At 43.3% G+C, this 13,531-nt stretch overlaps 1 protein-coding gene across 1 annotated transcript in view; it reads right to left on the bottom strand.

The window, feature by feature from the left end:
* The window catches only part of LOC124802574 (ATP-binding cassette sub-family G member 1), a 468,992-nt gene extending 458,132 nt beyond the window's left edge, over window positions 1-10,860 (bottom strand). Inside the window, exon 1 of the mRNA XM_047263446.1 lies at window positions 10,644-10,860. Coding sequence (XP_047119402.1) covers window positions 10,644-10,749 — 106 coding nt within the window. The 5' untranslated portion in view covers window positions 10,750-10,860. The remainder of the gene's footprint in view (window positions 1-10,643) is intronic.
* Between the last annotated feature and the right edge of the window lie 2,671 nt (window positions 10,861-13,531).

Raw genomic sequence — 13,531 nt, 5'->3', positions numbered from 1 at the left:
AAAAATTCTGAGTTTTTGATTTGACTGACAGATCAAAAAACAGTACTGCTTCATATCTTATGTAAACACAAGCAATTACCTGCAAAGTGTTATGTCGGTAAAATTATATGGTGGACAATTCAGAGGTCACTTCACCATCGCCTAAAGAGAAGGCCGCAGTACCCTCGTACGATGTAAAGCACAATGTGTAAGTTTATACGTCAGCTGCACAATGTTTATTCTAATACACATCAAACGTAAATTCATAGCTTACCTCCAGTATGTTAGTTACATGTGAATTATCATAATGAGTATGATGATTACCGAAATGTTGGGCACTTCACCACGAAGCTGACATATAAAGCCACAATCAAAGTAGGAATACTTTTTTTAAAGAATAGCTTCTGTAAAATCGTTTGAGAAAGACTGACTACAAGGCGCCTCGATTCTGTCAGCGCAGCGCCTCGCCAACGCTTGCGCTCTGTGCGTGACGTCATACAAGGGCACGGTGGCCTTCTGTTTAAATGGTGATGTTTGGTTTAGTCTGCTTGGTCACTACATGAACTACCCGATTAAGTAATACCACGCCCGATTCTATAAACAATCGATTTCTACGTTCATAAGAACAGCTAGTTTTTCACCTATCTCAATCTTTGCGACGTCTTATCATCTTAACTTTGCGTCGTAAAATAACATAATGTTACTCGGTGCTACATGTAGAAACTTTCTGAAAAATATGTTGCGAATATAGCTAGTAATAAAGAAGTAATAAATTGAAACTTCATTCCTGATGCTGAAGGTCTAGTTCATGGATAGTGAAAAATGTAGTAAGTGATAAACTATTCCCTTTCATAATTTTGTGTGGAGTGTCAGCAAGAAAAGTTTCGAAATGGTCTGAAATTATGTTTAACGTTTGTTGGAAGAAGCTAAGTGACCTCATTTTTAAATACATGGCAGTGCAAAACCTAAGACGAATTACATAAAGTAACAACGCATTAACTACTCTGTGGAAATGAATGAAACTGTGAGAATATGTTTACCACAGATCTCTCAGTCATGCACAGAACGCTGGACGTCATATTATTTGACGTCAGCGTGACTATCCCTCCAAATGGGGGTGGTCCCACAACACGAGGCAGCTGAAGGAATGGGAAAGGACAATGTGTGTGTCGATCAGGGAGTAGTTACAGTGCATTGCAACATGGTCTGACTACAACATCTTCATGAACAAGCAAGGGGAAGAATCATGTGAAACTGGAACAAGGACTAAGTGTGACGAACGTAGCCCAGGAGTCTGGTACTGATCACAGCTTTATTTCAGGAACATGGGGAGTGTTCCGAACCACAGACACTGTTCCTGGCCGGCCGGTGTGGCCGAGCGGTTCTAGACGCTTCAATTTGGAACTGTGCGACCGCTACGGTCGCAGGTTCGAATCCTGCCTCGGGCATGGATGTGTGTGATGTCCTTAGGTTAGTTAGGTTTAAGTAGATCTAAGTTCTAGGGGACTGATGACCTCAGGGGAAGTCCCATACTGCTCAGAGCCATTTCAACCATTTTTGACGCTGTTGTTGATCAAGATCTATTACGGTAGCAGATGACTGCTACAGTGCAACAGGCAAGAAGGAACCCACATCACAACAATTGCAAATACATTTAACAGGACTGAAAGGCACACAGTTCCACACTCAATAGCGGCATGGTGATTGCTTGGGTGTGCTGTCTTTGCCCGACAACAACACATGGTGTTCTGTTAACACCTGCCCATCAATGGTACCGTTTGCGATAGTGTCAGGAGCATAGGGACTGGATCAGCGAGGAGTGGTGTCGCATGCTCGTACCAGATGAGAGCAAACTAAATCTGAAGTGATTCTCGAAGTACTCCCATATGGCGAGAGGTGGGAACACAAAATGCAAACAGGAACTGTGTTGGCATAAGCTGTTGCCAGCACAATGGTCGGCAAAGATTAGCGCCAAGATTGATACTGGGTCTGGATCAAGCACGCCTATCACGAGAGAGGCCAGAGACACGCCAACAAGCAACACGCCGCCAACGCTCTCTCCACAGCATGTATTTAGGCCACCACCGCTGACCAGAGGGCCTCACTAGACTCACATTCCAGTTTGGTGTCTATCAGTTCAATTGCAGAGCGGGTTCAGTTCACATGGCAGGTTACGACAGTACACAGCGACCAGATTTGTGACAATAGCAAAATTACCAGTACTGTCTGCAAGAGAGCTGTTACTGATGAGCTTGTAACATAACACATGGACTCTATTCAAGTTAAGTAGCACCTTCATGTAAGTAAAGAACCGTATTAAACTACGTGTGCGTTTGTGTTGTTGAAAGAGAATACCCGCCACCCATAACAACATCATCTCCCTTGCTTCCTTGGTACAAGACTGGCCGGCCGGGGTGGCCGAGCGGTTCTAGGCGCTACAGTCTGGAACCGCGCGACCGCTACGGTCGCAGGTTGGAAACCTGCTTCGGACATGGATGTGTGTGATGTCCTTAGGTTAGTTAGGTTTAAGTAGATCTAAGTACTAGGGGACTGATGACCTCAGAAGTTAGTCCCATAGTGCTCAGAGCCATATGAACCTTTTGAACAAGACTCTGCAGTGGCGACGAGGATATTTCAGGAACAGTGCCTAAAGTCATCGTTTTGGTGGTCCAAGCGTCCGATGTTGGGAGGTATGGTGTTTCATGGACGGACTGACCTCCGAATCTTTGAATATGGTCACCGGTCATCATAACTGTGACGCAATTCTCTTTCTCCATGTGCATCTTTTCAGGGGTGCATTTTGCCCTGCCGTTTGAAGTTCTCTATCTCATTTCGTAAGAACAAAACCCTTACAAGGTCGCTTTGTTGTCCATCCTTCACTCTGCCTCTTTGTCTATTAAGATCGCTTTTTGTCAGGAGCTCTTAGAGACATCAACTTGAAATTTACGTCAACTATTGATGACTACAGTCTCTTGGCGATGTAAAAAATTTAACAAAACTAGACGTGATTGTCTTACTGGGATAGCCGCGATTGTTCTTTGAATAAAAATATGGCATTTCAGTCTTTGATCGCTACTTTTTTATTTTCAATAACTGGGTTCAGGCTAGCTGCCTATCTTCAGATCATATATTGCAGTTACAGAATCACCCATCAGTAATGTATTGACTAACACGTTACTCTGTAACTGCAATATATGATCTGAAGAAGGGCAGCTAGCCTGAAACCGGTTACTGAAAATAACAATAAAAGCGATGAAATACTGAAATGCCATATTTTTATTTAAAAATCTAAGTTTCTAAGACAATGGAATGAAAAAATACTCCGTCTTCAGGCCACGAGAAGCCACCAGGGCGATCCGACCGCCGTGACATCCTCAAGAGGAGGATGCGGTTAGGAGGGGCATGGAGTCAGCACACCGCTCTCCCGGTCGTTATGATGGTATTATTGACCGAAGCCACTACTATTAGGTCGAGAAGCTCCTCAATTGGCATCACGAGGTTGAGTGCACCCCGAAAAGTGGCAACAGCGCATGGCGGCTGAATGGTCACCCATCCAAGTGCCGGCCACGCCCAACAGCACTTAACTTCGGTGATCTCATGGGAACCGTTGTATCCACTGCGGCAAGGCCGTTGCCTAATGAAAGGATACGACGATCTATATCACATACCTAGATACTCGCAATCTCTCACCGTAACCCATAGATGAAATACCTATACACATAATTAAATTTCTACGGAAACTGAGAGCGCGAGTCCTACTCGCACTTGTTGGTCTTTGTGAGTGACACTACGCGAGCGCATCGAAGCTGTTGGAACGAGAGGATTAGTTTGGCCTGCACGTTGCCCCGACTTAAATCCCAACGAACACGCCTGGGATGCCCTAGGAAGACTACTGCACGACATCCACCTGCCAATGACTATCCAGCAGTTCTCAACCGCACCTGCGTAGGAATGGGACGTCCTGACACAAGATCTCCTTACCAACTTTGTGGTCAAATGAGAGCACGTTGAAGAGAATGCACTGTCGAGTGTGGTGATCACAGAACCACACCTTGGCCTACTCGTTGTCCAGATGTCAATCCCCTAGAATTTTGGTTACGGGGACAATTTAAGGAATTGGTACATGCCAGGACAATCAGCGATGTGCGGACACTACAGGGTCGCATCTTCAATGCGTGACAGCAGATACAACAACGACCAGGTATACTTCAAAAGGTGCGTAATTCCTTACGGCAGAGGGCAAAGGGGTGTACTGTCATGAATGGACGCCACGTTGAACACCTTCTGTAAACACGTGTTTATCGCACAAAGTATGCATCTCCGGAACCATATTTGTTGGACTTATTTTTCTTGTTTCTATGTGTACTACCACCTCTGAAAGTATTCTTCACTTTTTTTAATACTCTGAATAGCAACTCTCTTCGTTGACGTAGCCTAAAGATTTAAGAAGGAGGTAAAAGTATTAAAGAAAGTCTGCTGCTACAAATGCAAACAAGCAGAAAAGTGGGAAAAAATACGGGTCAGATATTAGTGAAAGATGAGCTCGCTTAAAAGTGCAGACAACTCTCTGAGGAAATTCGTTATCTTGTAGAACGATTTTAGTCATCATTTTCTCTTCTATTCACTACTGCATGACAAACGCGGCATTGTCTGGGTATTCATTTTGCCAATTTTCTGTTAGGAACAAAAACAAGAAATGAAATCTGCTTTGTAGCAGACTGGGTGTGAGATGATCGCCGCGTGAGGCAGCCGCGCGGTCTCAGGCGTCTTGTCACGGTCCGCGCGGCTGCCCCCGTCGGAGGTTCGAGACTTCCCTCGGCCGTGGGTGTGAGTTGTCCTTAGCGTATGTTAGTTTAAATTACATTAAGTAGTGCGTAAGCTTAGGGACGGATGACCTCAGCAGTTTGGTCCCATAACACCTTACCACAATTTTGAGATGATCCCGGACAGTTCCTAAAAATTGGGCGCAACTGCTTCGCGTCTTTACAGTAAGATTTCGTAAACATCTCTACGGAAACGCCTCTTCATAGCTCTATAGAAGGCTATTCAAATGGTTCAAATGGCTCTGAGCACTATGGGACTTAACATGTAAGGTCATCAGTCCCATAAACTTAGAACTACTTAAACCTAACTAACCTAAGGACAGCATACACATCCATGCCCGAGGCAGGATTCGAAACTGCGACCGTAGCGGTCGCGCGGTTCCAGACTGAAGCGCCTAGAGCCGCTCGGCCCCAGCGGCCGGCTAGAAGGCTTTCGTTTTCGTCTACAGCCCGTTTGCACTTCGTAGTTCCAAGCTTTCAGAAACGCTGCCAGCTGCCAGGGATTTCATTTGGTTGACTCGACTGTAGGACTGTCTTAGTAATAAAGAACGTATTAAAACATGTGCATGATCGGTATTTTTTAATACATCTCTGTGTATATGATGCCATATCCCTTGAACTGTGTCGTACAATGATATACTTGTGTAGGTACATTCAGCGGCAAATGTGGATAATGTCCGCGAAATATGTTTTGAATACTGTTAGTATCAAATAAGTAATAAATTTAAACTTTATACTTGATGCGGCGGTTTTTCACGTATTTCAATGTTTACGTCGTCATATTTCCTGATATATATATTTTATACAATGACATAATTTTGTAGGTAGATTCAATGGCATATGTGGATACCGTCTGCAGAATGTGTTGTGAATAGAGTCTGTAGCAAAGAAGTTATAAATTTATACGTCATTCACAATGCAGCAGTTTTTTCAAGCACCTCAGTATTTATGACATAATATCTCCTGAACTATGTTTGGTACCATGATATGTTGTAGGTGCCTTTAGCGTCGTATGTGAATACTGTCTGCGAAATTGATTTGGAATAGAGTTAGTAGCAGAGAAGTAATAAATTTAAACGTCATGCATTATGCAGCAGTTTTTCATACATATAATTGTTTATGACGTCATATAACATTAACTTTGATAGGGAGGTGGCTCTTACCTCCTCAGCGATTGTTACCTCACAGTAAGGGATATGTGTACCAAATCTGAAATTGGTCAAGTGGTTTAGGAGAATATGTGATACGTGCATACAGACATATACATACATCCGCTTTTATAATGTAAATGGAATTTTCTGAGGTACCCTCGTAATAGCAATATAGTAGCTTTTATAGCAATGCCACTATGACCTATTTGGCTGAGGGCACACGTAAATAAGTTCTTGCATGGCTATATACTACACCTAAAATGTGATAACCACAAATGACACATAACTAGTTACGTGTAAATACTGCATTCTCCGGTACTCACGACTTGCTGAGTGTTCTTACAGCTCGCAAACTAATCCCGTAAGCAGGAGAGTTAAGTAAATCGTTACATTCTCATAAAAATGAAATGAAATGATGGTAGGGCATTATCCGCCAGGAGATCCTCTTTAGCCGTTGTTCGGCGGCGCAGAGAAAATCTTTGTAGCACCACTTGCGCAACTTACTTGTCGATGAAAACGCCGTGAAATGATTAGGACAACACGATTACCCCATCCCGACCGAAGAAAATCTCTGACCCGCTCGCGCACAGAACCACGGACCCTGTGATCTATAGGCAACGACGCTAACCAATACACCACGAGATGCGGGTATGACACTGCCGTTGTATATTACAATGCAAATAAAAGTAAAGCAAAGGATGAAACACGGAGTCGCAACATTCCTCCCAGCGACAGTAAGACATCCCCCCCACTGCCATGACTTTCACGACCAATGGCTGGTAACAGCGCTAAAAATTTTCGGTCGCGGACTCTCACAGCGAGCAGTTTATTGGTTGGTTGGTTAATTTGGGATAGGGGACCAAACAGCGAGGTCATCGGTCCCATCGGATTCGAGTAGGATGTGGAAGGAAGTCGGCTGTGTCCTTGCAAACGAACCATCCCGGCATTTGCCTGAAGCGACTCAGAGAAATCGAGGAAAACCTTAATCAGGATGGCCGGACACGGGTTTGAACCGTCGTCCTCCCGAATGCAGGTCCAGTGTGCTAACTACTGCGCCACCTCGTTCGGTGAGCAGCTTATGAGAAGCACCTAGCCTTTGATGTGAAAACAAGATTAAGGTTTTTTGTATGACGTGATAGCCCTGATGACTCAACCTGGAGTAATTACATACGTCAGGTACGGTATACGAAAAGTTGTTGTCTAGCAATGAATTTATTTTTACAGGCGTTTTCTGTTATAGTATCATTATTTTTGTTGTGTCTAGACAAGACAGCCTAGACACAATGAGAGGAAGCCGAAAGGCACGCGCTTAAACTCACGCAGGCTGGCGTGAGGTCTGAAACAGGATACGTAATGAATGCTATAAAGAAAAGTACGTAGCTTCTGGCATACTTAACTTTAATCCACATTTGTAGAACATCGCTCTTGATGATACATTAATAGAATCTCAATATCAATTGAATTCGGTGCCCTGCTAGGTCGTAGCAAATGTAGCTGAAGGCTATGCTAACTATCGTCTCGGCAAATGAGAGCGTATTGGTCAGTGAACCACCGCTATGAACGTCGGCTGTACAACTGGGCGAGTGCTAGTACGTCTCTCTAGACCTGCCGTGTGGTGGCGCTCGGTCTGCGATCACTGACAGTGGCGACACGCGGGTCCGATGTATACTAACGGACCGCGGCCGATTTAAAGGCTACCACCTAGCAAGTGTGGTGTCTGGCGGTGACACCACGATTTTCAACATTTCCGTCTTTCCATATTTATTTTTTATGGATATATGACATAAAATACTGGCCATTAAAATTGCTACACCATGAAGATGACGTGCTACAGACGCGAAATTTAACCGACAGGAAGAAGATGCTGTGATATGCAAATGATTAGCTTTCCGGAGCACGAAATTAACGCATTTCAAAATCGAAATGAAGCACTAATACGCCATGATAAAAATTTCCTCAATAATGTGATTTTTTTAAGCTGAATTAGTGTCTTTGTCACAAGTACTATTCTGATGACTCAAAAGATTTTCTATTCCCATTGTTACTGTCCCCTAGGAGTAACAGGTGAACAACTATTGTTTCTAGACTTTCACTGAGGCTGATTTAGAGTTTGGAAATTTGGCGTAGGCGACAACGTCCCTCGCAAGTACTATGAGCAAAGCGTGACACATATACAGCTCAGCTCAAGTAAGGAATATTAGTATGACAAAATGAATAAGAGAAAGATGTGTCCCCTCCATGTGACTGACGGCTTCACAATAGAGAACAAATATCGTTGGCTGCACGGTGCAGCTCCCGTAAGGTCATTAGGGAAGGTAAATAAACAACAGTACTGACACGTGTTCCGCGATCGTCGTCACTGGTGGTATGTGCTGGTTTACATGGACGTATGCAGAAACTGGCGTTCGAACGAGTCGTTCTCATCACATGCTACAATTACAACCAGGATTTATTTTCCTCTTTATCTGTCTCTGGAGGCTTGTTTTGACCGTCTCAACCTACGTGGAAAGTATTTCGTAAGAGGCGTGAAGCCAAACATAGCACGTAAACTCTTTAAAGGGCCAGTCTCATAAGATGACAATTCCTAGGCGGTGCACACATGTCGAAACTGCAAAAGGCGATAAGTCTGCCATCTGCGAAATGTGCGATATTTTTTGGCACGTTAGGAATAGCCTACGAGGATATCTTATCTGCCTTTCACTAAGGAAGTTTGATAGTGAATCGCAAGAAAACAAAGATAAAATTTATCAGCACTGACCTCATCATTGTTAGCGGACTCATTCAACGTAAGAACACTTGAACTTCGACAAGGGAGGTGATATCGGCTGTCTCATGACAATGAAAAGTGAGAAGTTTGTGAATTTGTTTGAACAACATTCATCGGAGAAAATGCTGTTTAGCATAGCGAGACCATCCATCCCAAATGTATTTATCTTACATGACGTATAGTAAAAACAAATTTTAGTAAGTTAGGAATAGTTTTGGTAGTAATATACCGTCTCCAGCTGCAATGTCTTTTTTTTTCCTCTTCATGTCCAATGCGTTTCGGAGCAGTAGCTCAAATTTAAAATACTATAAGGACGGTTTTCAGCGTTGCACCTATTTCGACTTGTAACCTTCATTTAACAAGACATTGTGCTGTGAAGTCTTTCAACATATGCTTGTACACAGCAAACAGTCATGTAGGTGCAGTGTCTTAATTACAATGCCACCTCGTTTGCTATCGTCTGTTGCACCAATCGTCTCGGTGTTGAGAGACAGGATATACTGACCCCGGTTTTCTTTCTCATTGCCCTTAAATCTGTGAGTAGATGGCTGGATGTGCTTCAGTGCTGACGACACGGACTTTTATTAGAATTTTTTACGGACCATTGCCTGCACCGGTAAATCATTGGTTCAAATTAAGCAAATGTATTCACGCTGCAGCCGTAGTTCATCTCCATCAGCCACGTGGCCAGTTTATTAGTGATTTTAGAAGTCAGATTATACGTTCATTCAATGATACATGAGTGCATAGGTTATTCGTATTTTTGTGAAATGTTTTAGCGGAGAGAAAACAAGATTCCGAAGAAATTACGCAATGAATTATTGTCCGAATTTTCATAGGCAATCCAAGAGTGAGAAATGAATAAATGTAAATAAACAGAGTATCACATCGACCAGCCTGAGGTCAATTTAGCAAAAAAAATAAATAGTTTAATTGGTTGGAAATATCCAGAGAAATCAAGAAAAACCTAATTAGCGATTTGAGATCGAAACTAACAGTAAGGTCAGTATTGTATAAAAAAAATTAAATTGCTTTAGTGGGCTTATTTGAGCAGACGAGTTATTTCACGCGGAAAAAACAAAATAAATACCAAATCACAGAGCGAACTGAAACTTCTCTGTTTCCTCTTGATCTAAATGCTCTTAATAATAAAAGAATACCGGTCGATATTTGAATATGTTTCATGACATCTGAACAAAACCTGAAAATAAAAACAATTCTGAAGAAAGAAAACGGTCAGATGTTTTGTGAAATTATTTGCTTAAAAGTACGAGGTAAAACAGGTTGGAGAAGCATATGCCATTTCTTACCTTTGTGTGGCAATAGTATCTAAGGCCACAGAACAACAGAGCGCACGGTCTACCTAACACACCAGAGAAATACATATCCTCTAGTATTCTTCAAAATTCTAGGTTTAATACTGAAGTTTAAATTCTCAATCGGCACCTCATTTACGTATTATCGTCTGTCAAATGTTTCTCCAATCTGTTTTGTTTCTTAGTTGTAGAAAAAACAGTTCACTAGGTATTTGACCGATTTTCTGGAAAAAAATTTTGTAGTTATATTTTTGTAGAAATTAACTTGTGTTTTCAAGAAGCCACGATCTGACAATGTCTATTGTCATGGAAATACCATGATACCTAGACACACGTATTATTTAATTCGATCACTGTAGTGCAGATGAGGAGCAACGATTCTTGGGATTCGAACACGCAACCTCCGCCTACGAATTAGTAACACTGCCATTGGACATCTTAGATAGGCCACTCCTGAAAGTTGCTAGTTAAAAGAGGTAGTCCACAAAATTTACGATCGATTTGGTGAGGAGTACGGTCGACTGTCGAAGTTTACGAGCTCGTGGCACGAGAGATTCGCCCCCTCTCTCCAGAGGTGAAGAATCGATCCCCCGCAGAGCGCGCGTACCTTTGCCGGTGACGCCGACGCGTACGCTGTAGGTGATGTCGGAGAAGCCTATGTCGATGGATTTGTTGCGCGGCAGGTGGACCAGGACGGCGCGGTGCGTCTTCATGGTGGTCGCGGAGTGTCGGGTCGGCGCGGGGGTCGCGGAAGCAAGACGCAGCGCGGCACGGCGCGGCACTGTGCGGGCGGGCGGCGCGGAGTGTCAGCTGCCGTCCGGCTCGCTGGGCGATGGAGCACTGGCGGTGGCTGCGGCGGCCCGCCGCTGGCGGGCCTCCCCCACGCGCCGCGCCGTGTCCAAGGTCGCGCCCGCCGCCGAGGCGCCACAGAAGCTACGTAGAGCGGGCGGCCGGGCGCAGGTGCAGGCGCAGGGCGCACAGTGCCGGCTGCGGCAGGTAGGCAGCCGCGCTCGCCAAAGCCGGCGGACCGCGGAACAGCTGGCTCCGTAGCAGTCGAGGAACAGGGTTGGGCGAATAACTGCAATTAATCGATTAGCTCTACTTTTTACGGCAATCGATTACAAGAATACTGAGATTGCTTCCATTAGATTAGTACTTGTTCCATAGATCATGAATACGACACATCGTAATGATGTGGAACGAGTCAGGTTAATAAAAGGTGTCTATATAAGATATCACTATATATATATATATAGGGTGTTACAAAAAGGTACGGCCAAACTTTCAGGAAACATTCGTCACACACAAATATAGAAAAGATGTTATGTGGACATGTGTCCGGAAACGCTTACGCTTAATTTCCATGTTAGAGCTCATTTTAATTTCGTCCACCTACGCTCAATGGAGCACGTTATCATGATTTCATACAGGATACTCTACCTGTGCTGCTAGAACATGTGCCTTTACAAGTACGACACAACATGTGGTTCATGCAAGATGGAGCTCCTGCACATTGCAGTCGAAGTGTTCGTACGCTTCTCAACAACAGATTCGGTGACCGATGGATTGGTAGAGGCGGACCAATTCCGTGGCCTCCACGCTCTGCTGACCTCAACCCTCTTGACTTTCATTTATGGGGGCATTTGAAAGCTCTTGTCTACGCAACCCCGGTACCAAATGTAGAGACTCTTCGTGCTCGTATTGTGGACGGCTTTGATACAATACGCAATTCTCCAGGGCTGCATCAGCGCCTCAGGGATTCCATGCGACGGAGGGTGGATGCATGTATCCACGCTAACGGAGGACATTTTGAACATTTCCTGTAACAAAGTGTTTGAAGTTACGCTGGTACGTCCTGTTGCTGTGTGTTTCCATTCCATGATTAATGTGATTTGAAGAGAAGTAATAAAATGAGCTCTAACACTGAAAGTAATTATTTCCGGACACATGTCCACATAACATATTTTCTTTCTTTGTGTGTGAGGAATGTTTCCTGAAAGTCTGGCCGTACCTTTTTGTAACACCCTATATATATATATATATATATATATATATATATATATATATATATATATATATGTTGGGAAATTACCCAGTTACTATATCCAACAAAGTCTGGCCGTACCTTTTTGTAACACCCTGTATATATTGGTGGGGGTTGGGAAATTACCCAGTTACTATATCCAACAATTCATCTAATCAGTAGAAGGAGGTGCCATTAAGAAATTCTTTTAATTTCCTTTTAAATGCTATATGGCTATCTGTCAGACTTTTGATGCTATTAGGTAAGTGACCAAAGACTTTTGTGGCAGCATAATTTACCCCCTTGTGAGCTACACTTAGATTTAACCTTGAGTAGTGAAGATCATCCTTTCTCCTAGTGTTCTAGCCATGTACACTGCTATTACTTTTGAATTCGTTCGGATTCTTAACAACCAATTTCATAAGTCAATATATACAGGGTGTTACAAAAAGGTACGGCCAAACTTTCAGGAAACATTCCTCCTCACATACGAAGAAAGAAAATATGTTATGTGGACATGTGTCCGGAAACGCTTACTTTCCACGTTAGAGCTCATTTTATTACTTCTCTTCAAATCACATTAATCACGGAATGGAAACACACAGCAACAGAACGTACCAGCGTGACTTCAAACACTTTGTTATAGGAAATGTTCAAAATGTCCTTCGCTAGCAAGGATACATGCATCCACCCTCCGTCGCATGGAATCCCTGATGCGCTGATGCAGCCCTGGAGAATGGCGTATTCTATCACAGCCGTCCACAATACGAGCAAGAAGAGTCTCTACATTTGGTACCGGGGTTGCGTAGACAAGAGCTTTCAAATGCCCCCATAAATGAAAGTCAAGAGGGTTGAGGTCCGGAGAGCGTGGAGGCTATGGAACTGGTCCGCCTCTACCAATCCATCGGTCACCGAATCTGTTGTTGAGAAGCGTACGAACACTTCGACTGAAATGTGTAGGAGCTCCATCGTGCATGAACCACTTGTAAAGGCACATGTTCTAGCAGCACAGGTAGAGTATCCCGTATGAAATCATGGTGGTGAATCGAGGAAGTACTGTACATACTGACGAAACTAAAATGAGCTCTAACATGGAAATTAAGCGTTTCAGGACACATGTCCACATAACAACTTTTCTTTATTTGTGTGTGAGGAATGTTTCCTGAAAGTTTCGCCGTAACTTTTTGTAACACCCTGTATAAGATATTACATTACACAAAATATTACATGCCACTCAATATTTTTAATTTTTTTTTGTGGGGGTTGGGAAATTACCCACTTACTATATCCAACAATTCATCTAATGAAGAGAAGGAGTTTCCATTAAGAAATTCTTTCAGTTTCCTTTTAAATGCTATACGGCTATCTGTCAGACTTTTGATGCTATTAGGTAAGTGACCGAAGACTTTTGTGACAGCAAAATTTACATTCTTCTGAGCTAAGGTTAGATTTAACCTTGAGTAGTGAAGATC

Source organism: Schistocerca piceifrons, chromosome 6 (genome assembly GCF_021461385.2).
Source record: "Schistocerca piceifrons isolate TAMUIC-IGC-003096 chromosome 6, iqSchPice1.1, whole genome shotgun sequence".
NCBI lineage: Eukaryota > Metazoa > Arthropoda > Insecta > Orthoptera > Acrididae > Schistocerca > Schistocerca piceifrons.
The sequence above is the reverse complement of the archived record's forward strand: the minus strand, read 5'-3'. Positions and strand labels throughout refer to the sequence as shown.